The 20,708-nt window shown below is 41.4% G+C and overlaps 1 protein-coding gene across 5 annotated transcripts in view; it reads right to left on the bottom strand.

Annotated features, from left to right (window-relative positions):
• Positions 1-20,708, bottom strand: part of zbtb49 (zinc finger and BTB domain containing 49) — a 36,211-nt gene that overhangs the window by 14,811 nt on the left and 692 nt on the right. For 2 of the 5 annotated variants that reach the window (XM_041185332.1, XM_041185317.1), the window contains exons 2-5: positions 17,790-17,917; positions 16,758-16,926; positions 14,753-15,933; positions 5,036-5,082 (exon numbers count right to left, since the gene is read on the bottom strand). In XM_041185332.1, the coding sequence (XP_041041266.1) occupies positions 5,036-5,082; positions 14,753-15,933; positions 16,758-16,915 (1,386 nt within the window). In that variant the 5' untranslated portion in view covers positions 16,916-16,926; positions 17,790-17,917. Of the gene's footprint in view, positions 1-5,035; positions 5,083-14,752; positions 15,934-16,757; positions 16,927-17,789; positions 17,918-18,111; positions 18,584-20,708 lie in introns of those variants that run through there. The other 3 variants (XM_041185324.1, XM_041185311.1, XM_041185338.1) reach the window with 2 other exon arrangements.

The raw sequence follows: 20,708 nt of genomic DNA, 5'->3' as shown, positions 1-20,708 counted from the left end.
ATATTCGAGATGTGGTCTCACCAATGCCTTGTATAACTGAAGCATATTATCCTTACTTTTATGATCAATGCCTGTCGTAATAAAGGATAACACCTAGATCCCTCTGTACCTCAGAATTCTGCAGCTGTTCTTCATTTAAGTAATACTCTGCTTTTTTATTCTTCCTGCCAAAGTGAACAACTTCACATTTTCCCACATTATACTCCATCTGCTGGATGTATGCCAACTCACTCAATATCTGTCTGCGACCTCCTTATGTCCTCTTCACAACATACTTTCCTACCTATCTTTGTGTCATCTGCAAATTTAGCTACTATGCCTTCACTCCCCTCATCTAAGTCATTGATATAAATTGTAAAAAGTTGAGGGCTCAGCACAGACTCCTGTGGGACTCCACTTATCACATGCTGCCAATCAGAAAAAGACCCAGTTATGCATACTCTGTTTTCTGTCAACCAGCCAATCTTCAGCCATGCTAATATGTTACCCTCTACATCATGAACTTTTGTTTTTCACAATAACCTTTGATGTGGCACCTTATCAAATGCCTTCTGAAAATCCAAGTACAGAACATCTACAGGTTACACTTTATCCACAGCGCATGTTACTCCTTCAAAGAAATCCAAAAAATTGGTTAAACATGATTTCTGTTTCACAAAATCATGTTGACTCTTCCTGATTACCTTGAGTTTCTCTAGGTCCCCAGCAATAGCCTCCTTAATGATCGATTCTAGGACCTTCCCCACGACAGATGTGAAGCTAATGATGACCATGAAACCATTGCCGATTGTTGTAAAAACCCATTTGGTTCACTAATGCCCTTTAGGGAAGAAAATTTGCCGTCCTTATCTGGTCTGGCCTACATGTGACTCCAGACCCACAGCAATGTTGTTGACTCTTAAATACAAATTTGAACAGTGGCAATTAGGAATGGGCAATAAGTGCTGGCCTTGTCAACAATGCCCAGATCCCATGAATGAAAAAAAATATTCCATATTACTATTATGGTCTCTTGCCTTGAATTTACCCCTTTATTTGCCACATCTATCCAAGCTTGATCCCTCATTCCCCTTGTTTAGTTTAAAGCCCTCTCTACTTCCCTAGTTATGCGATTTGCAAGAATGCTCATCCCAACACGGTTCAGGGGTAGACTATCCCAATGGTACAGCCAATGTCCCACGAATTGGAACCCACTTCTCCCACACCGGTCCTTCAGCCACGTATTCATCTCTCTAATCTTATTTGCCCTGTGCTAATTTATACATGGCTCTGGTAATAATTGATAGTTTTTACCTTTGAGGTTCTGCTTCTTAATTTGATACCTAGATTCTCAGACTGACCTATGCAGAACCTCTTTCCTTGTCCCGCCTATGTTATTGGTACCTACATGAACCACGACAACTAAATCCTCCCTCTCCCACTGCAGTTTCCTCTCCGGCCCTGAGCAGGTGTCCCGAACCCTGTCACCAGGCAGGCAACACAGCTTCTGGACTCTCGCTTTTTGCTGCGCAGAACAGTGTAAATCCTCCTCACTACACTGTTCCCTGCTACATTCCTGTTTGCTCCCCCAGCTTGACCAGCTTCTTGTACTATGGTGCCATGGCCAGCCTGCTTATTCACCTTGCAGACCTCACTTTTGTCCTCACAGGTTGTGAGCACCTCAAACCTGTTTGACAATTGCAAAATCTGAGGCTCCTCCTCTACTGTCTGCTCAGTCCCATTACCTGCCTCACTCATGGTCACATCCTCCTGTCCTTCACTGCTGACCAAAACAGACGAACCTACTCTAAGAGGTGTGACCGTCTTCTGGAACAAAGTGTCCAGGTATTTCTCACCTTCCCTGATATTGCTCAGTGTCTGCAGTTCTGCTTCCAGATCAATAATCCTCATCCGGAATTCCTCTAGGTGCTTACACTTTCTGCAGATGTGTTTGACATGGATCACCTTGGTGTCCAAAAACTCCCATGTTCCACAGCTGCAACCTAACACCTGTCCTGCCATTGTTACTTATGTTACTTAGTTAACTTAATTTAACTACTCACTTAATTAACTTAGAATAATTCCTATGTATATCGCACCTCTTTCCCGACATACCGAATTCCCATGTCTCACTCCGATGTAGTCACCTGTCTCCTCGCATGCCCCTTACAGATCTAAGGAGAAGAGATTGAGGAGACTGGGCCAATATTCTCTGGAGTTTAGAAGAATGAGGAGTGATCTTATTGAAGTATACAGAATTCTTATAGGGCTCTATAGGGTAGATGCAGGAAAATGTTTCCCTTAGTTTGGGGTGGGAGAGATCTAGAAACAAGGGACACAGTCTCAGAATAAGAAAAAGGCCATTTAGGACTGAAATGTGGAAGAATTTCTTCACTCTGAGGATGGTGAATCTTTGGAACTCTTTACCCCAGAGGGCTGTGGGAGTTCAGTCATTGAGTATGTTCAAGACAGAGATGGGTAGATTTCTAGTTAGCAAAGGCATCAAGGGATGTGGGAATCGTGCAGGAAAATGGTGTAGAGGTAGAGGATCAGCCGTTATCAAAGTATAGGGCATTGTTGAGACCGCAACAAGAGTACTGAGTACAGTTTTGATCCCCTTACTTAAGGAGGGATATATTTACATTGGAAATAGTTCAGAAAAGGTGCACTAGGCTTTTTATTCCTGGATTGAGGAGTTTATCTTAGGAGGAAAGGTTAAGCAGGTTGGGCCTATACTTATTGGAGTTTAGAAGAATGAGAGGTGATCTTATTGAAACATAAGATTCTGAGGGGGCTTGACAGGATAAATGTTTAGATGATGTTTTTTCTCATGGGGAATCTAGAAGTAGGAGGCACAGTTTTAAAAAAGGTCTCCTATTTAAAACAGAGATGAAGAGGAATTCTTCAATTGGTGGTCTTAGCATTTGGAGTTCTCTTCCCCAGCAAGCAGTAGACTTTGGGTCATTGAATATTTTCAGGGCTGAGTTACAGATATTTGACTGATAAGGGAATAAAAGTGTTGTGGGGGACAGGCAGGAAAGAGGAGTCAAGGTCACAATCAGCCAATTTTATTGAATGGCAGAGCAAGCTTGAGGGATTGAGTGGCTACTCCTGCTTCTATTTCTTATGTTCTTATGTATGCTGTACTCACACTGGAACCATGAAGTACAATGTACTTGAGCACACATACTGGATTGTGAGGTAGGATGTCTCAATAAAAACATGATTCTACATTGTTACTTTAAATACACATGCAGTTGTAAGACAAATTAGAACAAGAAACCGATCCAACAGATCACAGCATTAACACTCTTAGAAAGAGGACATAATTTCTTGAGAAATATTATACATAAATGTTCCAAGTAACTGGTGATGGGCAGCCCTTGGTATTTAAAATACACTAAAAATTGAACCATGACATAGAAGGTCAGTAATGAAGAATGTAACTTACTCACAATGGAATTTGACAAAACATACCCCCCATTGAAAGAGACCCAGCTTCCTCAGATTGTTTGGTAGAATAGGCCTCAGCATTAAACTACCAAACAAAGAATGAAGCATTTTCCTTGGTTGGCCCTTTCTCATTCTGAACTTGTGACGACTCAGTACCAGCCTTTGGTACTGAAAGACCTAGGCTAAATAATCAGTGCCTGTACTAGCAAATATGAAGCTTGTATTCAAATGTTATTTTATACATTTGTGCATCTTCCCAAGATGAAGTTTTTTCATGAGCTGCAGTGATTTGGGTGATTTCCAAGCTCAGTTCTTTGTAATTTAGCCTGAATGATCAGCAACAGCCATCTTTGTTGTGCCCAATATCAGGCCATTTCCTCCTGTAACTGCTGCTTGATCTGATTGAAATCAAGTCCAATGAACATGTTTCAACAGGGTTGATTAGTTAACTTCTGCCTGCAAACAAGAAAAGCCTGGGGGGGGGGTCAACATCTTCAATCATGCTTCAAATGGTGATATAGGCTCCTGTGGTAACCATGATGAACATTTCTCTAGGGATCCTGGCCACAAAAAACAGAGTGAAGGCAGTATTCATGCTGGAACCATTTTCCTGTTAGTAATGTTACTATCTGTGACACATTGCACGAGCTAACTGACAGTAGCACACTGAGCAGTCACTCCCATATACACACAAATCCTTGTTACGGTTAAGGACCTTATGGCAAATTTTCATAGAAATGATACGAAGGGAAAAGTCACTTTAATTCCTGTGCTTTAAAGTGCAGGTTCTATCTGCAAGTGAAGTAAAAGGTCCTAGACTGTAGGTAGTTAAATGCTAATGACCTAACTGTGATGTTGTTTTCTTATTGACTACAAATAATAAGTAATTCAGTGGCTTGCCCCCATTGTTAATAAACACAGCATACCCAGTGTTAAATTTTTTTTAAAATTCTGACTGTGAACAGTAAGGAATAAAGCAACAATATGGACACTTAAATGACAGTCCCACTTTTGCAACAGAGAGGCTGCTGAGACAGAAAGATCCCAGGAAAGGAAGGCTCATAAATTTAGCAAAGTAACTCCTCTACGTAAGTCGAAAAAAGTTATGAAATAGCATTGTATGATCACTATCTTTATGTCATGACAGAGATGAACTGCATCAATTGAAATAGATGAATTTGATCATAACTATGGCTCTGTATGTTTATTACAATGTTACAAACAAGTTTAACAATTTGGATAAAGCCTTTTCTCATTTAGTGTTGACTTGCTCTACCTACAGTGTGTGAAAGTATACACGTGTGAAAAATGTGGTCTGGATCACATGACCACACAATTTGTTAAGTCACTGGGTTATGCTATTGTGCAAGTGGATAGAGGGCGGTGAGATCACTGCCACAAAAGTAAGATGCACAGACCACGGCAGGAAACAGATGATACCATAGAATCCGAGCAGATATCTACGCCAGAATCAAATTTGTAACAATCCAGCACCACACAGGCAAGGTACTAAAATATTGATCCTTAAACTTTGTTTAAGAAAAAGACAGCAAAAAAATACATTTAGAATACTTTTGACAATACTTTCAAATTACTTTCTTACCTGTGAAAAGTGCTTCCCACAGATGTTGCACTCAAATGGTTTCTCTCCTGTTAAATATAATGAAATACATAATTAGGAAGTTAGACAATTATTCATAATGCACATCGGTCATCCTTCTTTTGTACCTGTACTGATTACCAACAACATTTAGGAAAGGTAGAATCTATAAATAGGTCTCAAATCAGGAATCACTGATTTATGAGTTGCTTATTTAACCACAACAATTGCCGCCACATGTGGCATCCCCAAAGGTAAAAAGTGGCTTTAGATTAAATTCTACTCCTTTTTTTCTTTCCATGCAGAGTGAAGTGACTGAGTGTATAAATAACGGGGATCATATTTCTATCAAATTATAACATTTGTGCTCTTCTTGTGGCAGTGCTCAAAAATAATTTTACAATATTGAACAGATTAAAAATAATCTATCCCCTCATTATTATTTGTATTCATTATCCCTCCATTTCAACCTGTCCATTCCATGTAAGTATAAAAGCTTTATTTTTGGTAGATTGACTTAACCAGAGTACATGAAGCATTCCTCACTGAATCAAATTCCACATCGACTAAAAATCAAACTCAAAAAAAGTTTCCATTCATTAAAATGTGACCGATTACATTCCTGAAAACAACTTGGAACTTCTTTGAACAATCACTTTGGCTCACATTTACTCCATGATATAAAAACATATGACTTAAATTATATTCTTATCTCTTAATAACAAAAATTGAGACTAATTCAAGGAGCTAAATTAAGGAGTAGCACTGATGCAAGGATAACAGAAAGCCCAGGGTTCAGGGTGGGAGATGCACTTCTAGAAAGTGGAGATGGTGTTCAGATGAGGCCTACATCAGAAGTGACAGCAGCTTTAGCAGGACTTTAAATCTATGACCAGACTTGAGAGGGGGCAGGGGCCGGTTGAAGGCAGCCAGGTTATGGCGGGATCATAAGGGACTGAAGTCTGAAAGAGGATGGTGAATATGGTCCAAAAGCCACATGATGACTTCTGTGAGTTACAGTTTGCTGCTCTCTTTACATCTCCTTCTTAATAGAATAGTACTCTTTGTGCACATCTTGTGATTGTGACATGGATGTATAGTAGCACCTGAGAATTGCAATTTTTTGCTCAGAATATTGGGCTTCAGTGAAGTATTAGGATGAGGGTGCACTCTGAGATCAGGAATAATCAGGAAGCCTAGCAGGATGCATCCAAAGGATAGGGAGAACAGTTGTTGGAGATGGGATAAATAAATGTAATGAGCTAAAAACTGGTTCAGGTTGTGCTGCTACATAAACTACATAGATTACCCAGGACTCTTTTATGGGAGGCAGTGGTGTAATGGTTTTGTCAGAGGACTAGTAACCCAGATACCCAAAGTAATACTCCAGGGACACGGGTTTGAATCCCACCATGGATTTGAATTCAATAAAAATCTGGAATTAAAACCACAAAACCATCGCCAATTGTTCATCAATGTCCTTTAGGGAAGGAAATCTGTCGTCCACAGCTGGTCTGTCCTATATGTGACTCCAAATCCGCAGCGATGTGGCTGACTCTCAAATGCCCTCCGAAATGGCCTAGCAAACCACTCAGTTCTATCAAACCACTAAAAGCAAGTCAATAAGGAATGAAACTGGATGGACCACCTGGCATCGACCTAACACCAGAAATGAAAATGGCAAAGTCTGCTCTGTCGACCCTGCAAAGTCCTCCTGACTAACATCTCTGGCTTGTGCCAAAATTGGGAGAGCTGTCTCACAGACTAGTCAAGCAACAGCTTGATATAGTCATTCTCACGGAATCATACCTTACAGACGATGTCCCAGATACCACCATCACCATCTCTGCGCATGTCCTGTCCCACCAGCAGGACAGATCCAGCAGAGGTGGCGGCACAGTGGTATACAGTTGGGAGGGATTTGCCCTGGGAGTCCTAACATCGACTCCGGACCCCATGAAGTCTCATGGCATCAGGTCAAACATGGGCAACAAAACCTCCTGCTGATTACTATGTATTGCCCCTCCCTCAGCTGAAGAATCAGTACTCCTCCATGTTGAATGCCACTTGGAGGAAGCACTGAGGGTGGCAAGGGCACAGAATGTACTCTGGATTGGGGACTTCAATGTCCATCACCAAGAGTGGCTCAGTACCACCACCACATACTGAGCTGGCAGAGTCCTTTAGGACACAAATGCTAGACTGGGTCTGCAACAAGAGGGAAAAACATACTTGACCTCATCCTCACCAACCTGCCTGCCACAGATGCATCTGTCTATGATAGTATCAGTATGAGTGACCACTGCACAGTCGTTGTGGAGATGAAGTTCCGCCTTCACATTAAGGATACTCTCCATCGTGTTGTGTGGCACTACCACTGTGCTAAATAGGATAGGTTTCAAACAGATCAAGCAACTCAAGACTGGGCATCCATGAGGCGCTGTGGGCTGTCAACAGCAGCAGAATTGTACTCAACCAAAATCTGTAACCTCATGGCCCAGCATATCCCGCACTCTACCATTACCACCAAGCCAGGGGATCAGCCCTGGTTCAATGAGTGCAGGAGGGCATACCAGGACCAGCACTAGGCATACCTAAAATGAAGTATCAACCTTGTGAATCTACAACTCAGGACTACTTGTGTGCCAAACAGCTTAAGCAACATGCAAGAGACAGAGCTAAGCGATTCCACAACCAATGGAGCAGATCTAAGATCTGCAGTCCTGCCACATCCAGTTGTGAATGGTGGTGGACAATTAAACACCTAAGCTCCATAAATATCCTCACTTTCAATGATGGGGGAACTCAGCACACCAAGATAAGGCTGGAGCACTTAACTGCTACAATCTTCAGCCAAAAGTGTCGAGTGGATGATCCATCTCGGCCTCCTCCGGAGGTCCCCAGCATCATAGATGCCAGTCTTCAGCCAATTCAACTCACTCCACGTGATATCAAGAAATAGCTGAAGGCACTGGACACTGCAAAGGCTATGGGCCCTGACAATATTCCAGCAACAGTATTGGCTTGTACTCCAGAACTTGCCACGCTGTTCCAGTACAGCTACAGCACTGGCAATGTGGAAAACTGCCCAGGTATGTCCTGTATACAAAAAGCAGGACAAATCCAACCTGACCAATTACCACCCCATCAGTCTACTCTCAATCATCAATGAAGGGAAGGAAGGGGTCATCAACAGTGCTATCAAGTGGCACTTGCTTAGCAACAACCTGCTCACTGACCCTCGGTTTGGGTTCCGCCAGGGCCACTCAGCTCTTGACCTCATTACAGCCTTGGTTCAAACATGAACAAAAGAGCTGAACTCCCGGGGTGAGGTGAGAGTGACTGCCCTGGGACACCAAGGCAGCATTTGACCAAGTGTGGCATCAAGGAGTCCTAGCAAAACTGGAGTCAATGGGAATCAGGGGAAAAGCTCGCCAATGGTTGGAGTCATACCTAGCAGCAAGGGAGATGGTTGTGATTGTTGGAGGTCAATCATCTCAGGACATCATTGGAGTTCCTCAAGGTAGTTTCCCAGGCCCAACCATCTTCAGCTACTTCATTAGTGACCTTCCTTCCATCATAAGGTCAGAAGTGGTGATGTTCACTGATGATTGCACAATGTTCAGCACCAATTGCAACTCCTCAGATACTGAAGCAATCCATGTCCAAATGCAGCAAGTCCTAGACAATATCCAGGTTTGGGCTGACAAGTGGCAAGTAACATTCGTGCCACACAAGTGCCAGGCAATGACCATCTCCAACAAGAGAGAATCTAACCATCACCCCTTGACATTCAACGGCATTACCATCGCTGAATCCCCCACTATCAACATCCTGGGGTGATACCATTGACCAGAGACTGAACTGGATCAACCATATAAACACTGTGGCTACAAGAGCAGGTTAGAGGCTAGGAATCCTGTGGCGAGTAACTCACCTCCTGACTCCGCAAAGCCTGTCCACTATCTACAAGGCGCAATTCAGGATGGAATACTCCCCACTTGCCTGGATGAGTGCAGCTTCAAAGACACAAGAAGGTTGACACTGTCCAAGACAAAGCAGCCCGCTTGATTGGCAACCCATCCACAAATATTCACTCCCTCCACCACCGACGCACAGTGGCAGCAGTGTACCATTACAAGATGCACTGCAGGAACTCGCCATGGGTCCTTAGACAGCACCTTCCAATGACTGCTATCATCTAGAAGGATAAGGACAGCAGACACATGGGAGCATCACCTGTAAGTTCCCCTCCAAACTACTGTAATTATAGTTTCAAGAAATGTAGGACTCCAGCTTTAAGAATAATCCTGTATTGTAAGATCACATGATCTGGGTAAACCCATGTGTTAGCAGCGCAGGGAACCTCTAGTAGGGAGTTCTCCTATAGTTATGGAATTTGATGCACACATGTAATTGCTGCTGCTGTCTTGTAAATAAAATTAATGTGTCCACTAAAAAAACAACATTGTTTGGAAGATCAGCTCCACAACAGCCACTCACCATCCTGACTTGGAAACATATCGCCGTTTCTGCACTGTCGCTGGGTCAAAATGCCGGAACTTCCCCCCTTCCCTAATAGCACTATGGGTGTACCTACACCACATAGATTGCAGCAGTTCAAGAAGGCAGCTCACCAGCACCTACTCTAAGGCAATTAGGGATGGACAATAAATACTGGCCTAGCCAATAATGCCCACATCCCATAAATAAATAAAAAAAGTCAATGCTGCCGGCCATTACCTGCACAGCCTGTGTGGGTTTCCCATTGGTATCATTGAAGAAACCCAGGTAGTTAAAGACACCCTGGAGCTTTCTGCTGCTGAAGAATATTAACAGAGTTAGTACTGCAAAATTTTAAGCAGTGTTGCGCAAATTAATTTTTAGCCGAATAAGTATATTTTCTAAACTGTTGCATTTGTATTTAATCATGTTGTAAATGCAATAATTACATTTCAAAAATAAGTTATGGTTGTGAAGGGCTTTGGGATACCTGAGCTTGTGGAGGAACGAGATCTTGTGGCACAGTAGGTAGTATCCCTGCCTGAGAAGCCCCAGGTTCAAGTCCCATGCCAGGACTTGGTGGCCAAGGAAGGTGTGCGCATAACATGGTATCAACTTGTACATCCCTCCAACATATACCAATGGCAGGTGGAGAGAGAGAGAGAGAGAGAGAGAACAAGAGAGAAAGAGAAAGTTTTTGCAAGGTGCTATATGAATGCAACTTCTTTCTTTCATATCATTGATGTTATGATAAGGATCATTTAGAGTGAATAAAGAAATTATCACATCAGAATTTTTTGCTGGAATATGAGCATAAGGGGAGAAATTTGAATGATTTTGCACAATGTGGTTGATGAGAAATAAAAGTAGAAAATAACCAGTAAGAAAGAGACAAACACCTATCCAATGATGAAGAAAATTTGCCAATGCCTTAACATGGATGACAGGTCTGGAGCACCAAACAAACACAAGAAATATAATAAACATATATGTTATAGAAGTTATTGATAATCAAATGCAAATTATTTCTTTATAATTTTTAGCAACAATCTCACAACTTGTAAACTTCCATTGTGGATGCCACTTGACATTATAACAGATAAAGGATAGCATCAGCAGGCACTGCCACCATAAAAAGGCCCAAGAACAGAATAAAGACAACCCAAACATCAGCCAAACCTTCCGAAGAGTGATAATCACTGTCGGATTGCCACTCCACTCCTTTTTTTTGCACAAAGATGGAGCTGTGCATTTCTGGCTCAGATTCCTGAACCAGTCCTCTTCAGAAATGCACAGCATACCAGTTCTCAGAGTCCTCCTTTATAGTGCAGGTCCGTCAGAAGGAGCCAAGCCATGCCCCCTTTTTATGGCACCAGCTGCCGTACTTCTATAAATCTTCACTCACTAACATTGTGAAAAGCTCTTGGACATTTCAGTATGTTAGTGAATGAATACGAGTGAGGTAAATGGGTAAGTTGGCAGGGTCAGTCGGAAGAGGGGTCGGAGCATCATGGGGGAGGAAAAAGAGTCGAAGGGTCAGTGGGGGGGGCAGGGGAAAGTCAAGGGAAGTAAGTTGTATAGTTACCCAGGAGTTAGATGTGGTTTTTTATTGTCTAATATCTCCTGGGTAATTATCCAGGTAACTGAATCAGAATCCTTTGAAGTCTCTGACTCTAACTCAGAGAGGGAAATGTTTTTAGAGGGTCCCGGACGCAGGGGAATTGCCCATTGGAAGTTGAAACTTCCCTGGCAATTCTCGCAGAGTCCTTGCATTGGGACTTCTGAGTGGTCCTGTAGTGCATTTTCCAGGGTATCTCCGGTCTCCAACCATCTGAAGACTGGAAGTTCTGGGGCATTATATTTATACAAACAAGACACTTTGGAGTAATTTTGAGGCAATAACCTCCATGTTAGATTTTAGACAGCAAGTTCTAAGCACCTGAGATTCTCTGGTAGTTTCAGACAGGCTCCTTTGAGTAGATCATAGCCTGCCGCCTGCTGATGATTCCCAAAACACACATTCCTTTATGTACAAAAACTAGCACTAAACGTTACAGTTCTACTCTGCATTATGAGAAAATAACAACATTCCTTCAAACCAGAAGAGGCTGTTCTACTTTTGTGAGTAGCTTTGAGAGCCTATAAAACATCAATGAGAAGGGGATTATATACTTCTAATGCACATATACCTTACGAGTGATTTTTAATCTTAATGCTGATGAAATAATCTCCCATCAGATTACAAGTGTGAGTTGAATTGCTATAAATGTCAACCAAAAATACATTTATCAAAGTAAATTTGTTCTTGTTTAATCGCAGTTGTGCTTCTGAAACATAGGTCAACATCTCCACCCTAAACTAGGTCATTGGGCCATTTGTTCTCATCTTTCCAGGATATTACTCCTACTGTCTTTACTTTTTCATGACATATCTGACATTGCAGTACTGATTGGCATCCTAGATTATGAGCTCGAATCCTCGTGTAGGTTTGAACTCACTACTTCCTGATCCAGAGGTAAGAGTGAGGCCAAAATTGGTATTTGAATCTGGGACTTCACATAGCTTATTCACGAAATGAGTATCATACCTCTAGAGCAAGGAGCTAGCTGTAGAACAATGATCCAATTAAATATTCCCCACTTCCATATCTTTATTGAATGGTGGATATTTTGAGATAATGTATGGAGGATTTAGTTGTGTTTTCAAAGGTCTGCTTTCTATTTTTTGGCCTTTTAATTAGATTAACTTTAAATTTCCCATTGAGTCACAGATCCCCAAGTCAAAAATTTGATTGGTTCCCTTTGATTAACAGGAAATGAAGATCAGCCTGTTCACAATCTTCCTGGACCCAAAATAGTGCCGAAGGGATATCCTGCAATGAATTGAATAAAGCACAACCCAAGGCTTTCCCTCAACCCACTATTATAGGGCCAGACAGAAACAGGATTGAAAATTGCCTAGAGTAAAACAATGCAAGAGAAATTGTTCAGTATCTGGTCCTTTTGGTTTACTGCAAACCTGAAACCATGCTACTGACAAGACATATAGTATCTACTCAACTAAAAGCAAGTCATAAAGACTTGACCAGCGGGTGGGAAAAACTATATTCTCACAATTCACTTCCCTCATTAGTAAACACAATAAATATTAATGCAAATTGCACGAATCATACAAGAGTATAGGCTAAATCTTCCAGTCTCCAGGTCGGAGATTGGATGTATGACTGAATATGTACACTGGGACCCTGTGGAAGTCCTGATGTGGGGGCCTAGGTAGGAATTGCCCAGGAGTTTAAACCTCCAATGGGCAATTCCTTTGCTCCCCAGGATCCCCTGCAAATGTCTCCAACTCTTGAGTTACTCTGTTGTACTTACCCGAATAGTTACCCAGGAAATGTTAGGCAGATTAAAATCCGGTCTAACGCCTGGGTAACTACACAGCTGACCCCCAAATCACCCACCCTGAACCCCCCCCCCCCCCCCGCCCCGACTAACCCCATTGAACCTGCAACTACAGCAGCCCCAACTACCCCTCCCAACCTGAACCAACTATCCCACCAACCCAACTCACTACCTCACCCGATTACCCCTCAACCTGACTGATCGGACTATCCCTATCCACCCACTCTCCCGAACACCCAGCTACCCCCCAGACCCGACTACCCTGAACACCCCACCAGGCCTGGCTATCCGCCAACCAGAGTACATCTCCTGATCACCTGACTATGCCCTGAACTGACCCAACTACCCCTAACCTGTCTACCACCTCACCCACCTGCCCACTTACTTACCAGGCCACCCACTTTCTTACTCACTCACCCATCCACTTCACCTGCCTACCCATTCACTCACTCAACCATTTACTAACATTTAGACTGGACATTTAAACTAACCACATGGCAGCTAGTGCCATCAAAAGGGGACATGTCCTGTCTTTCCCTGATACACTGCTCTGATGGAGATTCCTGGGGTTGTCATGTTGTGCATTTCTTTGACAGTCTGACTTGGAAGGCACCAGAAGAACTGCGCAGCAGGGTTGGGTCAATTCAGGGCAATTTTACAGCAATCCAACTATCATTGCTACTGCTCCGAAGATCCGGACCTATATATGGCCACGCAAACTGAACCACTTATCGCACCTACCAATAATGTATTCTTAGTCAAGCAGCATCTGTGCAGAGAGAAAGAGAGTTAACATTTCAAAAGTTGGTAACTTTTTATCAGAATAGGGTCATCGGCTTGAAACTCTGCTTCTCTCTTCACAGATGATGCCTGACCTGCTGAGTATTTCTAGCATTTTCTGTTTTTATTTCAGATTTCCAGCATCTGCAATATTTTGCTTTTGTAACGATGCATTATAAATGGGTTGCCAAATTTGGTTTCACGTCCTCAAAGCACAGCTCCTTTACCCCCCCAACCTGCAGTCAAGTTCCCATTAGAGCTGTGTTCCTCACTTCACCAGCTGAACCAGTCCTAGTGTCGGCTATCAATGTCTAACTTTGAACAGGCAGTCACAGCCATTGCATGTGCAGGAGAGAGCATGTACAAGTGGTGCATTGAAAGGAGTGGCAGAAATGGTGTACAGCGAGGAACATTGACCAGGGAATAGCAAGGCACATTGTGGAGCATGGTCCACTGGCAATTAAACTGGTGAGTGAGACATAAAAAAGAGTAATTTTGTTGAATTGAGTTAAACAGTAGAGCTGAATCTGGGGGAACATGGAAGAGCAAAAACAGAAAAAATAATTTTTGTGCAATGTGAGTGGATGTCCTGGACCCAGGCTGTGCAATGCAACTGCTTTAGCTGAAAACCTTTGGTTGAAAGCATCACACTTTTCCTACTAGCACAGGTCTCTCTTACGACAGGATATTCTGATGTTGTGAATTACGGAGCATCAAGGGCAGCCAAGACTTCAAAATGACCCAAGAGCTCCTCCAGAGCTGCCTGACTCAAAAAAAAATGCTACAGGCTAAGACTATTATCTTGATTAGAGAGTTAACTTTGGGCAAGCAGTTGTCACACAGTCAAATGTACCCTTGACTATGCTCTTCAGAGTTTGGGAAATGTAGACAGCAGTGACTCTTTTTTGTTTGTAATTTTTTTCCTTGGTTCTTCAGCTTTGAAAGTACACAACAAAAAGCCTAACATGACGTACTGTGATTCATTATTTCAAATCTCAGATAAAATCCAAAATTGTGTTTTTCCAACTTACTATACCTGTATGAGAACGTCTGTGTAGTTCTAGATTGCTTGGGTGTTTAAACGTTTTCCCACATAGTTCGCAACAATATTGCTTCTGTGACTGACAAAATTGGGACTGAACATTTGAGTTATTTACAGACTGGTCAAGAATTTCCTCCGAGTCTCCAGTTGCTCCATGGTCAACTGGTACAAGATCACTGCCTCTTAAAGGTGAGTCAGTTAGTTTCATTTGTTCCTGATCTTTTTCCCCAGCACAATTGCCTTGTCTCAGATTCTCTTTGGGCAGCTTGCTTGAATTGAGTTCATTTATTTTCTCAGCTTCAGTTGTTTCATTCACTTTAGGTAGCACAGAAGGTGACTCAAGCAGTTTCTTAGGCCACAAGTAATCATACTTCTTCAGAGGGATTTTCTTTTTCACATGAGGCAACTGTCTAATTGGTTGAGGTTCCATGTTCCCTGCATTCTGACCAAAGGACCACCTTTCTTCTGTATGCATAATCATGCCTGATGAGGAGGGCTCTTGACTAGCACTGTTGCATTCAGAATGCTCAAGGGAAGATACATCCTTTGTTACTGCCGCATTTAGACCATTATCGAGATCTGCTCTTCTTTGCTCCCCTTGATTATTACTGAAAAAAGGAGACAGGTTTTGTTTGAACATTTCTTTATCATAACAGTTGTACAATTTAGGAGGAGGTTGAGCATTTTGTCTCATTGGATAATCTGAAGAATTCCTGTCTGGAAGTCCAGGCGTTTGGCTCTGCAAAGTGGATGATATTTCAGCTTGAGAAATATCCGGCAGCGGTCTAAATAAAAGGCCCAGCTCCTGTGCTTTATGAACATGACTCTGCATACCAAACGAGCAATCATGGTTTATCTCAGTGCCATCATTATTTTCTAGCATGTCCTCTGTATCAGCTGTTAGGGCCCCATGCAGTGAAATGGTGCTCGTGGCTGACAAGTTGCTGGTATCACTTATAACATTTGCTGAAGCCTTTAGGAAAGTATAACACAGACTGAGCACATTTGGTACTTGCAAACACTGAGCAATGTCCAACACGGCCTGGACATTTTCATGGCTAAGATCAAGGTGTGACGTATACATAAAATCCAGAATCTGGCCAATGCCACCAACATTTTTAATATCCAAATGGAAGACATCACGGCTCTGGCCTGAAGAATTCTGAAATAAGGTCCTGAAAGATTACAGATATAATACAAGATTACTTCAAGCTGAAAAGAAAATGGCAACACTTTATTACTTAAATGCTTTTATTAAAAAAGAATGCAGATGAAGAATTAGATCCTAAGTTGCCACAGCATGAGTTGCAAAAGTGAAAATGTGAAATTTGATGTTTTAGTTCACTCCATAAATGTTATTGCAGCAAGGTAATTTAAAAATGCACTAAAGGCATCCAAGGCAGAGCTTTCAGCAAGAAATATTTCTGTCTGTTCATAATTCCAGCTGGCCAAAAAAACATATGGCTAACAATACTCTCTTCCCCAAATGTCTTTGGAGATGACTTAACACTGGTGTTACATTTTTTTTAATAGTCCAATGTCAAGATTTTTTTATTTGTTTAGGGAATGTGGGCTTCACTGGCTAGGCCAGCATTTATTGTCCAGCCCTAATTGCCCTAGAAAAGGTGGTGGTGAACCACTGCAGTCCCTGTGGTGTAGGTAGACCCATGGTGCTGTTAGGGAGTTCAAGGATTTTGACCCAGTGGCAGTGAAGGAACAGCGGTATATTTCCAAGTCAGGGCAGTGAGTGGCTTGGAGGGGAACTGCCAGGTGGTGATATTCCCGTGTATCTGCTGCCCTTATCCTTCTAGATGGGAGCTAGTGTGACACTTGCAGAAGTGTCTGCTACGTGTAAGACTTGTAGTATTTTATATGCATGTGAACAACGCTATTTGGCAATTTTGTTCATAAAGCAAAAGTTGGCAGAAAACAGATGGCTTTTAGAGTGAGTCTAATTCCAGTAGAGAATTTTTAAATATTACAAATAGTTCATACCCACCTAAAATACTGGCTGAATGCAGCCAGCACATTCTTGTGGGCCTTAAAGCAGACGCCCTTCACCACCAGCATGCAGTCACACAGGAAGCCTTGGATTCGTTGTTCATGAAGCTGCTGTAAAAGATGGCAGCAGTGGTTTCCTAGGGCTTCAGCTGCCATTTTTTAGCAACCTAGAACAGAGGGAAAAAATCCTACTTGACATGATATGTATTAAAATGGCACAGAACCAACCAACTGGAGGGGATGTGGTTGTATTCATATGGCAGGATGAATCAAACTCAGCTCACACAGAAAGCCCTCATAGCTTACAAATAACACAAGAGATTTTGCAACTTTTTTGACAATTAAAATCAAAACTGCCAGCCAATATTATTTATACAATTTGCATTAGTTAAAATGTAATTCGGTGTGCATGTTTCAAAAGAAAAACTTAACTGACATGTCATTTACAGCATGTGTATGCAATGCTTTCATCCTTCTGGTGTGTAGGAAACAGTGGTTAGGACATTTTAGTGCATTAAATGCATTATGCAAATGTAAGTTGTTGTAGTAAGTTCAAAGATATCATTTCCTCTGCAGTAATGGAGCGATTTTATCTCTAAAAAGGGCCATTGAGACTGCCACCATGCACTATAACTAAACGGGACAGAAAATAATGAAAAGGGGGAGGGTTGGGTGAACATGAAGAAAATCCTGACAGCTCCAATATTTCTAAAACAAAATCTAGCCTAAAACGTGCTGATAAGAGTTAGTCACTTTTCTGTAGGAAATAAATTATGTTGAACTGCAGTGAAACCTGGTAGCTTTTGAGCTTTAAGTTAATTGTTTTAATTTAGAATAATAAATGTCATCCTACTTTCATTTTAGTCAGCTTGGGTTAAAACTCAACTAACCACAGACCTATTTAAAGAGAGAGAGAAAAGTCACTTTTGGTTCAATGATTTATTGCCTATTTTTCTAAAGACATTTGTTCCAACTTTCAACATCATTTCAAACAATTATCTATTTGACAAGCATACACTATACCCAATACCTCTTAACTAAATAAAGATTCATCCATAATTATTTTTTTTCAAACGCTTTCCAGAATTGTACAATAAAACTGGTTATACATAGTGGATCAATATCTTTTCCCTCCATCGCACAGCATCCTTCACATTCCTGAAAAAAAATGATACGCGGTTTGAGGATTACCAGCTGGAAAATCTTTTACTCTGCATAAACTTTAGAAGGTCAAACTCATTTAATTGGATGCTCAGTTTGGATGCTAAATATACATTACAAAGAGAATCAGCCATGAAACTACAAAATCATATAGCAGCTTCTGATAGCTAGGAAAGGAAAACTGAATTTACCTTGTAATTTGCCAGTTGGTGGCTCCGAATTAATTTTTTTGGCTAATTTTACATTTTCCCAATCAGCAGTTCACAATCTCTGTAGTTCATTGCAGAGGCATTGACAATAAAATCAGAGGCTTCTGGTCAGTGCACAGGAAAACAGGCACCACACAACAAGCACAATGGGGCTTAAAACACCAAAGATGCTTTTTTTATGGTCTTACATAGAGATTTTTGGTCTCTCAGGGAATCAAAGCATTTGGGGAGCAGGTGGGGAAGTGGACCTGAGGCCAAAGATCAGCTGTAATCATACTGAATGGCGGAGCAAAAAATAGAGGCAGCATGGTCTACTCCTGCTCCTATTTCTTATGTTTTTAGGTTAAAGTCTGCAACTAGGACATAACATATTGGTACCATGTGGAAAAGTTGGGACTAACAGCACTATAATTTGTTGTATGGTTTGTTCTTTCCTCAGCTGTCCAATTTTATTGAAAATTAAACAAATAAAGCAATGATCCCCATTTTATAGTTTTCACTGAAAATAGCAAACATTTCTGTGATCTCCTGCAGTTTTGGAAGGAAAACAAAACTTTTAAAAGTCAGCTGTCTGTAAAACAAAATGGTTGAGGTGAGATGTCTCAGGCAGAGAAAAGTGCAAAATGTTGCCTGTGGAATGCAGCAACCCTAAAGTTGAATGTTGGACGGGGTTAGGAGATGTTTCAAGGCATAACTGAAGAGGCTGGTTTTAAGGAGACTTTGGAAGGTGTGAAGAAATGTTGCAAAGCAGGAAGGATTAGGAAAAGAAAGTTCCTGCACGTTGGGCATGTTGAAGGTCTGTGATCAATGGTAGAGCAAAGGGATAGAACACAGAATAGACCAGAGGGAATGAGAAGGGCTGAAGGAAGGATTTTCCAGATGAGGATTTAGAAGTCAACACCCCAGGTGAACAGGCAGCCAATAAAGGTTGATAAGCACTTGGGCAGGAGACATGTAGGAATTTATGAAGGATGGTGGGTAGGCAGTACTTTTCAGGACAAATTGAAGTTTATAGAGGGTGAAGCTCAAGAAGCTGATAAAGAAATTGCTGAAAAAGCCAAGAGAGTAAAGATGTCAATATTTGGTTTTAGTGGCAGTGCACATAAAGTAAGGATGATGGTGAGTGATATTTGAGGTGAATGTAGGCAGCCATGCTCCTGCACTGGACATGAAGTTTTGCATCTCAGCTCAGGAAGAAATGCAACACTGAAATTGTGGGTAAATCCAGCAGGGAAACTTTTTTCAGAGCTTGCTTAAATACTACTATCTTGAAGAATATTAATGTCAAGCTCTTACAATTATTGACATAATTCTATACTCCTCATTATTAAGAAAGTCCCATCCAAGTTATTCCACTTTTAAATATAGTGCTAGATGTTTAATAACATCATTAAAAGTTTTCCAACTAAATATTATAGAGTATTATTCATATTATACATAATTTTATAAGGTAATACTGAAATTAAACTAAATGTAATGGTATTAACATTTTTTCTAACTTCAAATTACATTCCACACATCTCTAATTGCTTTAAAATGTTGTCAGAGGAAAAGCAGCAATGCTGCTGATTGAATACATTAGTGGAATACTGCAAGGTATACCACATTATTGAAGGCTCCAAAATTAAAAATTACAAAAGAAAAAAACAAATTATTTTCAAAATAATAAGCATGTGGAGGTCACATCTTGAAATCTATCTCAGATAGGTGAGGTTAAAGCTTTCTCTCTACCGTTGAGGTGCTATGTAAAATGAAGCTTCAAAACCTTCCATGGAGTTTACAAAGGAAGCTGGTGTGGGAAATGGAAATGTCATACTGGTTCAGGTGCAGCCTGTGGAGGTGGTTGGCTCTAGCAGCCTGCCCCTATTCCACAGCTTTGACCATGTTGTAGCTCTGGAGAAGGGGAGTACAGCATCTGATAGTTATTTTGAGGCCTTCCACAACCTGTGATAGGCCATTCACAGCTCCTCTAGACACGTTTTGTTTCTTTACTTGTCTCATTACCACTCCCTTCTGCCTTGCAATATCATCCCTTTTGTCATTTAATCACTCCTGCATTCCAGGTTATCCCCGTTCTTTTCTCTGTTATTTTACCCACCCTTTCACTTGCTTAAAACCTTAAACGTTTCTAACTTTTCCCAGTTCGAGTGAAAGGTCATCAATCTGAAACATTAACTCTGTTTCTCTCTGGTTGGGGAGGGTGGGGGGTGTTGAGTGAGGGGATTTCTCTCTCTCTCTCTCTCTCTCTCTGTATATATATATATATATATAGATGCTGCCTGGCCTGCTGAGTACTTCCAGCATTTTCTGTTTTAGGACATTTCATACTTTGCTGGATGACAAAAAGTTCGGGTTAATGGATTAAAATAATCTTTAATATTGTTGGCGTTGGTAGATGGAATAGATCCAGGCTTGTTAGTCAGAAGTGTAAAGTAATTCGGTGGAAGGGACTGATGTAGATAGGCATCATGTCAGTCACTTGTGTTTGTAACTGGCAGCCTGTTTGGTATATTGCAATTCTCAACAATAAAAAACAAATCCCTTAAATAACACTTATTCAAATCCAAAAGCAAAACGTA

This window comes from Carcharodon carcharias, chromosome 1 (assembly GCF_017639515.1).
Source record: "Carcharodon carcharias isolate sCarCar2 chromosome 1, sCarCar2.pri, whole genome shotgun sequence".
Classification (NCBI taxonomy): domain Eukaryota; kingdom Metazoa; phylum Chordata; class Chondrichthyes; order Lamniformes; family Lamnidae; genus Carcharodon; species Carcharodon carcharias.
The sequence above is the reverse complement of the archived record's forward strand: the minus strand, read 5'-3'. Positions and strand labels throughout refer to the sequence as shown.